This window comes from Camellia sinensis, chromosome 4 (genome assembly GCF_055761805.1).
Source record: "Camellia sinensis isolate YWXY chromosome 4, ASM5576180v1, whole genome shotgun sequence".
NCBI classification, from domain to species: Eukaryota; Viridiplantae; Streptophyta; class Magnoliopsida; order Ericales; family Theaceae; genus Camellia; species Camellia sinensis.
The window spans coordinates 6,624,927-6,640,026 of record NC_138964.1 but is presented as its reverse complement, the minus strand read 5'-3'; the positions used below and the strand labels follow the sequence as shown (position 1 = coordinate 6,640,026).

At 34.2% G+C, this 15,100-nt stretch overlaps 1 protein-coding gene across 1 annotated transcript in view; it reads right to left on the bottom strand.

The window, feature by feature from the left end:
- ATMIN7 (HOPM interactor 7) overlaps positions 1–15,100 on the bottom strand; it is a 61,986-nt gene that overhangs the window by 34,240 nt on the left and 12,646 nt on the right. The window contains exons 7-22 of the mRNA XM_028202247.2: positions 11,822–11,879; positions 11,660–11,744; positions 11,343–11,534; positions 11,117–11,175; positions 10,921–10,990; positions 10,771–10,839; positions 7,893–8,015; positions 7,706–7,759; positions 7,484–7,572; positions 7,243–7,339; positions 7,035–7,133; positions 6,705–6,905; positions 6,392–6,502; positions 5,315–5,499; positions 1,230–1,856; positions 640–1,057 (exon numbers count right to left, since the gene is read on the bottom strand). Of these exons, the coding sequence (XP_028058048.2) occupies positions 640–1,057; positions 1,230–1,856; positions 5,315–5,499; positions 6,392–6,502; positions 6,705–6,905; positions 7,035–7,133; positions 7,243–7,339; positions 7,484–7,572; positions 7,706–7,759; positions 7,893–8,015; positions 10,771–10,839; positions 10,921–10,990; positions 11,117–11,175; positions 11,343–11,534; positions 11,660–11,744; positions 11,822–11,879 (2,537 nt within the window). The remainder of the gene's footprint in view (positions 1–639; positions 1,058–1,229; positions 1,857–5,314; positions 5,500–6,391; positions 6,503–6,704; positions 6,906–7,034; positions 7,134–7,242; positions 7,340–7,483; positions 7,573–7,705; positions 7,760–7,892; positions 8,016–10,770; positions 10,840–10,920; positions 10,991–11,116; positions 11,176–11,342; positions 11,535–11,659; positions 11,745–11,821; positions 11,880–15,100) is intronic.

Here is a 15,100-nt window from a genome sequence, read left to right as displayed (position 1 = left end):
ACAGATTACTAAAAGCCAAAAAGGAAGCAAATACAAAGAAAAGTTCCAATTAGAAAGAAAAGTAAATAATTGAGAGAATAACTTGCATTTAGACAAGAAAAAAAGCTCAGATTAAGGGACATGAATGTTTAGTTGGAGAATAGTTCCAACTGCTACCTACATACACATATGTATTCCTCCCAAAATCAACAATATGCTGCACCACGAAGAAAATGGACAACTCACCAAATGGAGAAACAAAAATCTTCAATCAGCAAACTAAGGAATAAATTGGTAGTCTGATTGTGTCATTTCAACATCAATTATAATGTCTCTCCGTTAAGTGTACGTACTTGATATCTTGACTAACACATTTAAACACGACAATCATTTGAAATGTGAGCTAAATGTACTATGGATCAAAATTCATATTTTTATGTTGAGCACGCATGAGCATACATTCTCATACTAATATCAGATTCTAGTCATTATTTTTGCAAAGTCAATCTTAAGGTACAACTAAGGTCAACGTAGCAGACCTAGGGTTACAATCCAACAACTAGAAGTCTAATTCAATGAACAATTTACATAGAATAAAGCTAATATCCAGTAAATTATTACATGCACAACTTAATAAAATTCTGTCAGTAAGGAAATTACCATGCGTATACGAGCCATATTGTAATAGCTGATCTCAACAAGCTTTTGCAAGCTAAAAACGCGGGCTGGAGTCTGTTTCAGTTCTTCGGCTGACACGTTACACAGAGCAGTGAAAAACTCCACAACCGATTCACTTGGCAACTTAACACTATTCACAAACACTTGTTCTGCTGGTTTCCCGGCCAACTCTCTTAAAGATTGAAGAATGGCATCCCTGGAGATTTGATTTGATCCTTGCATGACAGTAATAGCAATAGCAGGAGTTGAAGTAATGTATTCAAGCCGAGAAATGCACTCCAGAACTGCATTCCAAGTGTCTTGAAGAGCATCAGTCTCTAAGTCACATAAAGTGAGTAGAGTCCTCAATGCTTCTACATTTTTACTACGCATGTCCTTTGGTGCATGCAAAAAATTAAATCTGAGATATAATACCAAAAGCATGAACAAATGTCATGGGTGAGATATCATTTCAATAGTAGAAAAAAAAATTTAAAACCTTGTTTCCATGAACAACAGTTAAGATAAGTAAAAACAAATATCAACAAGCAAAACATTAGGAAAAGAAGTACAAAGATATGGAGGCACTTTACCTAACCAGAGATGTTAAAAAAGCATAGCGCATGGTATCCATTCCAAGAACATGAGTAATGTGTATTCCTGCTCTAAATCCTTCCATACAGAGAACAACTCTTGGCTTATTCTCTCCTTCCCCCATAGTAACAGAAAAAGTAGCAAGCAAAGGCCATCCTACAGCTTCAACCATCGGCCTTACAAGTTCAATCTGATATGAAGTATGAAAGACTCCTCTTTTCACTCCTTGATTCCGAAAAATAGCCTGTGTTTGTTTAATGATAGCTTCACTCTCAGACTTTGTGTCCATTAATGATTTTCTCTTTGGGAGAGCCAGATTAAGAATACTGACAAGGCGGCCTCTCTCTTCTGCTTCTGGCTTCTGTCTGCTGCTTTTACCAAGACCAGCCAAGTCATCTTTCATTTTTATCTCTTCTTTAACAATAGAATCATAGATCTCCTCCAGAAGTTCCTGAGGAGCACACTCTTCAGCATCATTCACGGCATTCATGCGAATAAAATCAGCCTTGGACATTTTAGGCCACACCATTGGATTATGTGCATCAGTATTCAACAGTATAACTGCATATGCAAGAACATATGCAGTATCCGCATTCTTAAACAAGCCTGGATTATCTGCGCAATAGCTGCAATAGGTACGACACATTCAATATCAACTTAACAACAACAAAGGGCATATCATGGGTTCTTAATTGAAGTTTATTTCAAAATCAACCTGATCAAATGAAACTTAGTTGTTGGATCTTGGTTAAAAAATGAGAAAGCCAAAGTTCCGAGTGAACCATAAATATTTTTTTTTTTTTTTTTTCAAAAAAAAAAGGTAGATATTACTGTTGGAGAGCTTCAGAGATACATTGTTGAGCCCATTTCTTAATAGCTTAAGCTTTTGGCATTATTGATAATCTAACATGGTATCAGAACCGGAGTACCTAGTGATGGGTGGGTTCATGTCCCTAGCTTGCATGCAGCAGGTGTTGCTGAGTGAGCACGTTGTACACGAGAGAGGGTGTGAAGCGAAGTCCTACATGACATGGGTACAAAAGTAATGTGCAATATATAAGGCTAAGCACACCCTCAGCTCAATAGCTAGCTTTTGAAGTCGAGTTTTACCCAAAGACCATGTAACAATTACCCTTAATATCAGCAATCAAAAGTTCTTATAGATCTTATCCATAGAAAGGGGAAAAAAGTGCACCTGGAAAATCCACTGCATAGCTAGTAAAAATACATAGTCCATCTTTTCAAAGATAGATATGGTTTTCCAGGACTTCATTGCACAAGCTATCAATTTTTTGTTAGTCCTTCTGTCTTTGGAGACCCTTTTTCTTTTCCCATTCTCTATCCTCCATGAAAGGATGCCAAATTTTCCTTTAAAGTTCCTCTTTATAATAAAGTTGGTTATGTTGCCTTAGTTTGTCTATTTGGACGAGTCTCAAGCTTTGTTGTATATTTCTCTTTTTTGGTAATAAAACGCTTACCCACAAAAAAGTTGGTTTTTTTACTATTATTACTACAATGCAGAACAATAGTACACAAAAGAAAACAAGAATTGGAATGTGGTATCCTAAGTAGCAAAGACACAAACATGCTGACACTATAATTTTCAAAAAATGCAATACAATACGCTCGGAGCATTTAAAATTTTATATATTTATAAATTTATTACGTGAAACGTATGAATAGTTTATTCAGTTGTAATGGAAAGAAAAAGAAGACGAAAAAAAAAAAAAAAGAGAGCACAATAATACTAACTAAAATTAAACGGCCATATATTCCAACGGATCAATTATCACAACGGCGGAAGAGATTGATGTGGATGTGGCTCATAGGATTAGGGTGGGATGGCTTAAGTGGAGAAGTGTGTCTGGGGCACTGTGCGATAAACGAATACCCACTAAACTAAAAGGTAAGTTATATAGAACGACTATTAGACCAGCGATGTTGTATGGGACGGAGTGTAGGGCAACCAAGAAACAACATATAGATAAAATGAGTGTTGCTAAGATGAGGATGCTAAGGTGGATGTATGGCAAGACAAGACAAGACAAGACAAAATTAGGAATGAGTGTATTTAGAAATGGCTAGGAGTAGCATCGATAGAAGATAAGTTGAGAGAAAGTCGATTGAGATGGTTTAGTCATATTCAACGGAAACCAATAGAGGCAGTAGTGAAGAGATGCGCTGCAGTGATGGTAGATGGAAATGTTAGGAGACCGGATAGGCCTAGATTAACGTTGGCTAGTGTTGTAAATAGAGATATGTATCTACTTAATTTGACTAACGAAATAGCCTTTGATAGAGCCACGTGGAGAAAAAGGATCATGTAGCCAACCCCATTTGATGAGACTTAAGGCTTGGTTTGGTTTGGTACGGTATATTCCATAACTTAAACATTAAGATATCATTCACCTAATAATTACATTCTAAAGAATGTGAAACAATTGTAGAACATTAAATATGCATAATGTATTCATCTTATAAATGTTTCAAAACACATTTAGAGTGTACACCTTATCAAATAAGTCATATTCGGAGGGTTCAATAGGTGCGTTGAAGTGGCCACAAAGTCCATGTAAAGTGTCCAATTTTAAGAATTTAAATTTTTAAGTAAAACATGTTGAAGTGTCGAACACGCTTTTAAGCATGTTTGCTAAGTGTCGGCGTCCAACCGACACCCCCTCCATAGTAGTGTTTGTGCTTCTTAGGTGGTATATGGTACATCGTCTCTACACTTAAAATGCACCATGATAGGGGTTGGCTTGTATAAATATTTACAGTTCAATGAGAAAAGAAACTAGTAGTAGACAATTAACATAATATAGAATCATAAAACACTAAGGCTGTGTTTGGTTGTGATTTCAAATCACAATTCTACATCTTAATTCAAGCATTGTGTTTGGTTGTGATTCTCAAATGCTGTTTTGAGAACTCTGCACAGAACATCTGTGTTACTCTGCAATATCAGACGTATTGTTCCTTTTTTTTTTTTGAAATTTATGCCTTGGGGATGTTCACCTGGAAGACCACCCGGATGTCCACCCGGATGTCCTTGGGGACGTCCACCCGGATGTCCTCTGAATTCCAGATTTTTTTTTTTTTTTTTTTTTTTTTGCAATTGATTTACATAATCGGGAAAAATATTTTCTGAAATTTTTTAAATTTTTTATGTGCTTCAAAATAATTTTGAGTTGTATATTTAGTTATGAGTTGTAAATTTTTGTATCACATATCAATTGTCACATCAACAATTCCCCACTCAAATCAAACTTCTTTTTCAAAATTATTTTCAAAACTCTTTACCAAACAAATTTTCTACACTCAAATCATAATTCTACAACACACAAACTCAAAATACAACTCATACTCTCAAATCACATTTACAAAACACAACCAAACGCAGGCTAAAGTTGTCTACTCACTTTTGTTTGTTATAATTATAATTCAAGCATTCAAAAGCATATAACTAAATTATGTTATGTTAATTGAGCTCTCGCTGTGCTAAACTGATGGAAGAAATAAGAAGAATTTTGTGTTGCTAAATGTAATATTATCAAGCACAAGTATAACATATTTTAGAATGTGTTGCGCTATGTTAGTACATCAGATGCTCTAAATTGTGGTACAATAGGAGTAGACTTGTATAGTTTACACAATAAGAATATAAGGTAATTCTAGTCTTGAAAATTTTTTTAAACAATTAGATATCCAATAAAATGTAGATGTTGTTTTTTTTCCCCAAAATAATCATATGGCAACACATTTTTATGAACATTATGACACATTTTTTTTTTTTGTCATGTTAAAATTTTACTCATCTTAGATTTTAGTTCATTATATTTGATTTTTTTAACTCCCAAGGAAACTTTAAGAAAATATATTGAAACAAACTTTTGGGATCACTTTGGGTCGTCAAATTTACAGTTTTAAAACATGTTTTAAAAAGTAATTCGCTAAGGTGTCAACGTTTTCTAGTTACACTGCTGTGTTGTAATGCAAAGTACAAATATATTGGTATTTTCTGCTAACTTCGGCGTACATACAAATATATACACACACACATGAAAGCATAATTGCATACACCTACCGCTCAGCAAATTTCTCCATAATACGATCTATCTTTTGAGCTTCCCCTGGAAGTCGGAATCCTCTAAGGAATTCACGAATTGCAGAATCAAACTTCATCCCAGAAAACTTCATAGAATCTACGAATGCATGCATCACAGCAAGGTGAAACTCCTCATGTTGGCCCAAGTAATCACCAATCATGGCCTGGAAACCAAGAGGGTTAAACACATTCTTTATTTTTGTGGTGCTACAGAAAACACATTCATTTCAATGTAAAGTTAAATAGGGAAATTACACAAACACTCGCTCAAGTTTCGAAAGTTACAATAACACCCCTTGTTAGAGTTGTTTTAAAAGTTCTTAAAAGAACATGTGCTTTTACATTTTTCACTTGCTTATTATATATATTTACTTAAATGTTTATAAATTTTTATTGGCTAGGAAAATTTGTCACAATAAAACTTTAATATGATGGCTTCAGCATTTTCCATCCAATGTTTTAATGAACAGTTACGAATGGGTGTTGCTCTATATTGTCGCGTGAAGGGATGTTATTCTAATTTCAAAAACAAAAGGGTGTATCCTTGGGAGCTTATATTTCCACACACCACATTATCTCAGTTCACCCGCTTTTTTGGTTCACATATGAACTTCTGAACAAAACTATATGGTTCACAAATCAAGTTCTAAACGAAACCTTACGGTTCGGCTATATCTTTGGTTCAAAAGTTTATTTTTGAACCATAAGTTTTGGATCTTAAGTTTATTTCTAAACCATGCAGTTTTGTTCGGAAATCATCTTCCGAACCAAAAATAGTGTGACAGTTGTAATATTATTTTAGTAGCAGTTTGATTAGTATAAGGGTATTTTAGTATTTGTATCCTAATTACCGTTTAGTTCTATATATGTATATATTAGTGCATGGAATTTCTTATGATTAAGATAATACAAAGGTTATTCTTCTTCTCTTACAATGTGAACAAAGAGAAAGTTGTGTGTGGAATAGAAGCTCCCCGTAATATTGTATTTGCAAGGAACCTGAGGAGGAGATTGTGCAATTTATCCAACTAAATTTTACAGACACTGTAATTCTACCTTGTCCAAACTTGGAGTATTCCTCAAAAATTGAGCAACTGAAGCAGGTGTGTTTTCCACCAACCGATTTGATATCAGATACTCTATACCCTTCCCTGGTTGCCGGTTGAACTGTAACATATTTAGCACTACATATCAGTCCCTTAACCCAGCATGAGCACTCAGCAAGAAAATAACTCATCGCAAACAAGCAGGATATAAACATATCAGCATCTTGAGTGTTCATTTTAGACATGTATCAAATCACTATAACATTTTGTTTTACATCATTTGAAGATACGGTGAACAGAAACATCAGAATTTGTCCAATTACCTCCGAGATGGCAGCCTCCATGGTAGATTTATGAGCCTTCACCTTCTCAAAGTTATTGGGCAAGTCTTCCCTGATTTTTATCTCATCGAATTCTCTAGCCGAAACTTCTCCTTCAAAAGACTGGTTACCTTTACTCTGTTTTTCTAATGCCCTCCGCGTCTTCTCCCAGTCAACCAACGATTTTAGCACATTCACAAGACACTGGAAGGTCAAGAAAGAGAGGTCACCAGCAATTTCTTACAAAGTATTACAAGACAACGAGTGCCATGAAAAAACAGTATGACAAAGTTATTGCCCATATGGTGCAAAAGAGGTCAATGACAAACTTACCTGAAGTGAAGAACCTTTAATTGATCCCGTCTGAGATGCAGTAATTGAGTTGGGATCCACATTTTGAGTCCCTTGAGCTATTTTTGATAGAGTGGTAACCTGAATGAGATGACAGAAGATGATGTAAATTTGATAGATGAACATGGAAGAACCTTAAAGATTAATTAAGACATTTAAAAATTAGTCAAATAATTATATTAATTAGTACCATGCGTTCAAACAAGTTAGATGCCTCAAGATCACAATCATAGTTCACATACAGGTCAACAAGCATTTGAGAATCCTTGCAAACTTTCTCTAGCATCCTGCAATATAAATTGATTATAAGATTATAAAAGATAACTCAACATATCCTAGAAGCCTAATAAGCATTACAAGTTTCATAATCATAGGCCAAATATGTTTGCTTTTAAGCAATTAATAATAATAAATCAAAACCGAAATCATACCGAAGGACACTCAGTTTTTGATTAAGGGGAAATTCTGAACTATCCAACGATCGTAGGACAATCAAGGGAAAGAAAATGCCAATCTCACCCTGAAAATTATTATAAGGCATATAGCACAAAGAAAAGATAAAAACAAATTATATAACCCAAAATAAGAAGCAAAAAAGGAAGAGGAAAAGAAATAAGCAGTAGTGAAATGCACTGTCAAAACATCACACATACTTTCAGACTTTCCCTAAATCGCAACAAAAGCACCAAGAAGATTTCTGTAGCATACTGTCAAGGAATGAAGAATCGCCATTATCAAGATCTTGAAACAAGATTTTCCTAACATAATATGTAAAAAAGAAAAACAAAAAACAAAAAAAAAAAAAAAAAAAAGTGGGGGAAATAAAAAATATTACTAAACCTGGAATATGACAGGGGATTGAGAAACTGATGCCCGTAACAGGGCATATGAAAGGTAAGCTTTCACCGAATCGATAAAATGGAAGTTCTTCGTGAATGAATGACTAACCCCTTCCAACAAACCCTGAAAATACAATAGCTAGAATTACGCCTCAAAGCATCATTGCACTTGAACAACATTACAAAGCAACATGTTCATATAGGAAGCGAAATGTATGAGAATCAGTATAAAGACGTCCACACTATCAAATATCAATTATTCTATATCCCACTCAGCACATACTATGAGGATGAAGAATCTCTGTTGCTTTTATTGAGTGGTTGATAGAAGTTAAAAACTTGATAGTTGAAGACATTCAATTATCAAGTATTGGGTGAGAAAATAACCCAAGAAGTAGGGTTCCCAACCTGCCCCACCTCTGACACAAATGCATCAATCAGTTACTTAAATAATCTTACCTTATTCTAAATTTTTATTAATACAAAAACAAAACAAAAAAAAAAGGGCAAAGGCAAAGACCAATTCAGCTTCCTTCAATCCTTAGATACAATCAATCAAACAAGCAAACTCTTCTCTTTGCCAGGTTGCACCATCATATTCACTGATTTTTTTCATTGGGAACAGTCTCTATTACATCTGCAGAAGTCATGTAGAAATAATTTCCTTCTCCCCCCCCCCCCCCCCCCCCCCCAAGCAAGAAACCATGTCAACAGGGTCTAGTCACCCTCTCAAGAAGCAACCCTCAAGTAACACGTGACAAAGTTGAAAAATCTATTGATGAATCTCAAAGAAGATGCACCAAGGGTTTAAGGGCTCTATAGGGCTGCCTGAACCATATTTGTCAACTTCTTAAATTTTATTTTACCTTTTTTGTTTTGATATTTTATAGTTTGGGATTTTTTATTTTTATTTTTTTTGATCTCTTTTTCTACATTTTTCTGCCTTTTTTATTCTAAAAACTAATGCACTAACGCCTTTTTCTATATTTTTTGGTATTTCTAAGGATTGAAGTATATCGAATTTATCAGTTGCAACGCAGCATAATTGCTTTTATATTCTTTTTATATTACTTCGATGATTGACAATCTACCTACTGGTGGGTCTTACTGGTTCACTATTGTTGTTCTTGCGGGGTGGGTGGGGTAGGGCACATGGGGGTAAAGATACTCGTAGGCTGGGCAAGGGTGGAGGCAATGTACTCCTAGGTTAGGCAGGGGTGGAGACATAGGAGGGGAGGTCCATCCCATAAAATACCTTCGAACTTATGATATAATAAATTTAACTATCAATTATTTATCAAAAAATAATAATAATAATAATTTTAAGTATCAACTAATGAATTCTTTGCTTACTTATTAAAAAAATTATTGAATTCTTCATTTATATTAAGCTTTTTTAATACCAAAATCCCAACAAATACGAGATATAACCATTTCTCATATTTCAACAGTGATTTTGAATATTATAATCAACTAATATTTTTCCATTATAGAGTCCATTTTTCTGATACCTCACTCATCACATCCAATATTTTGGCTGTATATGTCAATATTTTTTCAATTTTCTACAAGTTGGTATATACTTTTTAGGAATTTTTTTTGCTTGTGTATAAAACTAATGTCAGTAACTTGTTTTTCATTTATCAAATGCACTTAATACATATACTCTACAAAATAAATTTTGAGTCACAATTGATTAACAATTTTTACAATAAACTAATATTTTAGACGCTAGTTACTAAATAATGCATGATAAATTAAAGTTACATAAGAAACATGTCCATATATATGCGATATTGCTATGCATTTATAGGCAAAGTATAAAAATAATTTTGCTCATAATGAAACATAATTCTAGTGTATAAACTAATATTTTAGACTCTAGTTACTAAATAATGCGTGATAAATTAAAGTTACAGAAGAAACATGTCCGTATCTACATGCGATATTGCTATGCATATATAGGCAAAGTATAAAAATAATTTTGATCATAATAAAACATAAATCTAGTGTATAAACTAATATTTTAGACTCTAGTTACTAAATAATGCATGATAAATTAAAGTTACATAAGAAACATGTCCATATCTATATGCAATATTGCTATGCATTTATAGGCAAAGTATAAAAATAATTTTGATCATAATAAAACATAAATCTAGGGTATATATATAGTATACATATACAATAATCCTTTTTATAAACTTCATTGAAATAATATTCAAATCTTAATGATATTTATTAATATATTAAATTACCTATACAAGTTTAATAATACTTCACTTTATATTCACTTCAAACATGACTATTTATATAAACAAATGTGTGAGAATCTGGTGAGTTGACTGCAAGTTATATCAATGATCTTTCCAATGTGTGAGATTCTGCAGATCAATATACTTATCTTTCCAATATATCCCAATTATTATAGTGTGAGATCCACACAAAATAAATAAAATAAAAATAAAAATATCTGATACTTTTAAGAAAGAACGATGACATACCAAATGGTTTGTCCGACATCTCCTTCATTATACTCTCGATCAATATATTTTGTTAATATTTTCGTTTTGGGATAACATTGCTGCAATGTCGCAATATATTGTGATATCTCCACAAAATGAAAACAGTGGCTCATACCCTTTTGAATTTTTCCCACACCCTATGTACGTTAAAGATCATTGATCAAAGCTATATCCACCAATCAAATCCATACAAATACCATAATAGCCAATTATTTAACAACATGCACCTAGTAGAAAAGGAGATACGCTGCTGAATGCCAGAAATCTAGAATAATGTCTACAGGAGTTTGCTTAGCCACGCAACTTCAAATCAAAATAATGCATACAGATATATTGATTAGTCATGGAATTAACCTGCAGAAGCTCAAGAGACAAAATCCGTGTCTTGGTTGTAACTTCATCATTGTCTTCCTTCATACCCATCTGCATATTTTACTCAAAAAATCAGAGTTGCAGCTTAGAAAGTTCAAACTGGAATTAGCAGATGACACTGACGAAACAAACCTTGCAGAGGGTGCGAAAGAGCAGCAAAGCATCACGATGTCCAATGTTCATGCTCTCAAGGTCAATCCCTCTATTAATGATTTACAGTTCCAAGAACCCCAAAAGATAAAAACATATTATAATTAACCCTAACTAGCATAAATTTAATGTGAAACACAGAACATATAAAAATGGACTTTCAGCAATGTTTTTGTACCTCACTATCTTTTCACCATCTTCAAGATGCACAGCCTTGTCAAGAACAGCTTCTAAACCCTATAAAACACAGAAGACTACCACCTCATGAAAAATGGAATGGCATAACAAAGCATAGTAGCAAATTACACCCAACACACATATGAAAGCTTGGCGCATTACTAGCAGGCTGCAAGGAAAGTCTCTTGAACAGATGTGCATGGAATATGGATGGTGAAGAGCAGTACCTTTATATCAGCACCCCCAGCAAGATTCTGAAGTTCCTCAACAGATGCAAGAGATGTGTCTCTGACTTGATTCATAGAAAGTGCATCTCCCAAAGTCATTCCTTTGTCATTCTGGTCATCTAAAGCAGTCTCTTCTACTTTTGAGTTGGTATTATTTTCTGAAGCAGCTTCTTTAAGTGATGTGGCAGAGACCTGAATTACCTAGGAGACATTAGAAAAATTCTAGAATACAGATGTGGATGCATCTATATTGTTTCATCTCCTCATGCATCAGAAAAAACAACAATATTTGCAAGATGAAGTTTTGCATTCCAAACCAGATCAGTTTCCATTCGCCTGAATATGATGCTGATCATTTGGGTTAACATTGCCTTTGACGTTGCTTGGTTTATGGGACTCTTGCTAAAATCCAAACAAGATCGTATCAGCTTTGCTTGAAGTTGACATTATATTAACATTGAGAAAAATTTTACCATCACCTGTTAAGAGCAATATTATAGCATACTCTGATTACTCCAAGTAATGGTTCTCCATGAACTGCACGTCAATAAGTTGAACAGAAAATTAATATTTGGTCAAAATTTTACGTACACTGATCATAAAATTTTAGTAAAACTAATGTCAGAAATTAGTAAATCACAGAAATTGGTTGCAGAAGAAACCACATGTGACATTTTATCTAGGATTGACCATTCGTAAGGAAACATAAAGGCAACCTACTGCAATCTAATATCATGGCTCCTCTACAAAGCAGACCACACCACAAGAAAAGATATTTAGAGTTACTGTACATGGGACCTACATGCATAAAGACGGAACACAGTATACTTCGTAGCTGAAGTTATATTGACAATTTCAAAGAAAATTGTTGAATTTTCTAATTTCCAAAAGTTTAATGATTATAGTAATAGAACTTACAGAATGTTATAATCTCTGCGGGATGGAAATAGTTTAGAAGGTTCCCTTATTGTATTTTCCGTTCTACCCAAAAAATAAGGTTCCCTTAATGCATATATAAAAGTACAATAGATCTCTACAAGCAAAGAACAAGGCTTAACTATTGACATCTGCCACTCTCTCTTTATATCAGTCAAGTCAGAAATATATATATATATATATATGACACCCACAAGGCCAAGTATGAAGCATGAATGGAATACTGGCAATCAAGAGATACAATTTCATAAAAAGAAAACTTGGGATATGGATCTAACTAAGAAGCACAAACACGTCTAAGGAGGTGATGTGTCTGTGTTGAATGCATATCCAAACGTCTATTTTTATCTTTTTTAATTTTTTAAGACTAACACACTTTGCACACTTGGGGTAGGCACATGTCCATTGCTTAAACACACCAAGAGACCCAAGACCCATCCCCTTGCTTAATTTACTTTACACCCCCTTGCTCTAATAGTGCAAGAACAACCCCTATACATCTTATCCCACTCCTATTCCCTTGACCTCTTGCAAGTGGGAGCTCCTTGCAGGTCTGAAGAAGCCATTGGAGGAGCTTGAAGCAACTTGAAGCTTCCATTGGAGCACTTGGAGCTCCGTTTTTGGAGTAGAACTTCTCCAACTTGAAGCAATGCCCACCTCTCCTCTTCCCCTCTTGAAATTGTTAAATTTGGTAAAGCTTTGAAAAGGTAGGTTAATCCCTAGAAATTAATGCTAGACTCCATGTTTAGGTCTAAATATAAAAGAAAGAAAAGCATGTGTCAGGTTTTTGTATAGTTTCAAGGAGGTTGTTCTAGCATGAACATTAGAAATGGTTGAGGTTGTTCAGCATGTGGCTATCTTTTTATCCTTTTTCTTGAAGCATATGATATTATTATTGGTATTGATTCACCCCTAATATGTAAGAATGTTGCTAGTATGAAAATTTGGGGTTCTATGCATAAATGGTAGATACCTTCAAATTGGGATCGGAAAGATATTTGTAGTATATGAACATGTGATAAATTGGATGAGTTGCAAAATGCCAAGAGTAGGGTATGTTTGAAAAGCATGGGCAAAATGAGTATGTTGTGACTCATGGGCTAAGTGAAAGAAATTGAAACTTTTAAGTGAATTACGAATGGTTTTCAAAAATATATGATTTGTTGTGATTTTTATTAGTTTCATTAGACTACTTGAGATAGTATTTGGTTTTGTAAAGCTCTCTTGAAAATTTTACATATGAATACACTAAGGATTATGACTACAAAAGGTGAGTTAATGTGTAGAAGAAATTGAAGTAATAAGATGTCTATGAGAATAATTTGGCCTCTTCGGTAAAGTTTGAAAAGCAGAATGTTATGAAACATGAAAGTGATGGTTTAATTAAAAAAGTAGCCAATTGGGTGAAACTATTAAAGTGGCCAAATTGGGATAATTGACCAAAGAAGTTAAAGTTAAGTGACTAGAAAAATGAATGAAGGATGAAAATGAGAAATTTCACTAAGCCAAGAAACTTTAATTTTGAGTTGATATATTACTAAAATTAGAGTTTGAGGTTGAAGCCTAGTGCTTGAATTTGAGCCAATATTAAGAAGATGAACGTTGGCTAGCGTTGTAAATAGAGATATGAATCTACTTAATTTGACTAACGAAATGGCCTTTGATAGAGCCGCGTGGAGAAGAAGGATTCATGTAGCCGATCCCATTTGATGAGACTTATGGCTTGATTTGGTTTGGTTTGGTTTGGATTAGTAGCTTGGACTCAAGATCATTTATTGTGAGCCGATTTGACCACTTTGTGTAAGTTGTTTTGTGTGAGTTGTGTGACCAGAAATTAATATGAATATTGAGTTTGTCCATTAGTGTAAGACCGTAAACCTGAGAGCGAGATTGGTACTCATAGTCACTTGGATTAGTAGCCCAAAAATTTGTATTGGTTAGGGACTGAAGAGTGTCACCAAGTTATTAGTGCACAACTTGAGATTTGAGGCTTGGCAAAGTCGGATTATACCTTCGAATTTGGGAAATTTTTGTCCTTGAATTTCATGTTTGTTATTAAGAAAATAAAAATTCAGCAGGAGCAGGAGGGGAAAAGGGGAAGGGGGAAAAAAAAAGCTACATCACGCAGCAAGTAAGACTCGAACACAGGCACCACACCTAGTAAGGGAGCACCTCATCCACTAGGCCAACCCCTGGACTTAATGAATTTCAGTTAATGAGTTTAAGGAATTCGATAATTTGTTCAAGACTTATGGATCTTGGAATGCTTTGTATACTTGTACAAGTTTGGGTGAGTTCAAGGTTCAAGAAAAGTAAAAGTGATTAATTTTAAGTCACAAGATAAAAAATGGAATGAAATTAATTATGTGAAGCATTGCATCACTGATCATGTAAGTTCTGATATTTAGGCTGTTAGTTGATATTCCTATGTAGACGTCATGCTCACCCCTACAATTTTCAGGTTCAATCTTGAGGACTTGAAGTATTGGAGACTTACCCCTATGTGGTGATTGGAAGCTTGCCTCACTTGGATTAAGCCTTGACGGCCCATTTTGATTATAAGTTTTGATTTGGAATTGTAACATGTAATAGGTAGTTATATGCTTTATATTTGGGTATGTAACTTGATATATGGTGGATGTGGTAGGATGCAAAATAGTACAAATACCAAAGTGGCACGTGTTTCATTTTGGTGAGTGGCGAGTTTGAGAGTGATAAATGAAAGTGGATCGAAATTAAAACCATGAAATGAAGTTATGATCTCAAACAACCCAAGAAATTTTGCCACGTTTAGTCGTGTAATTGAAGATTCAATAAACCCA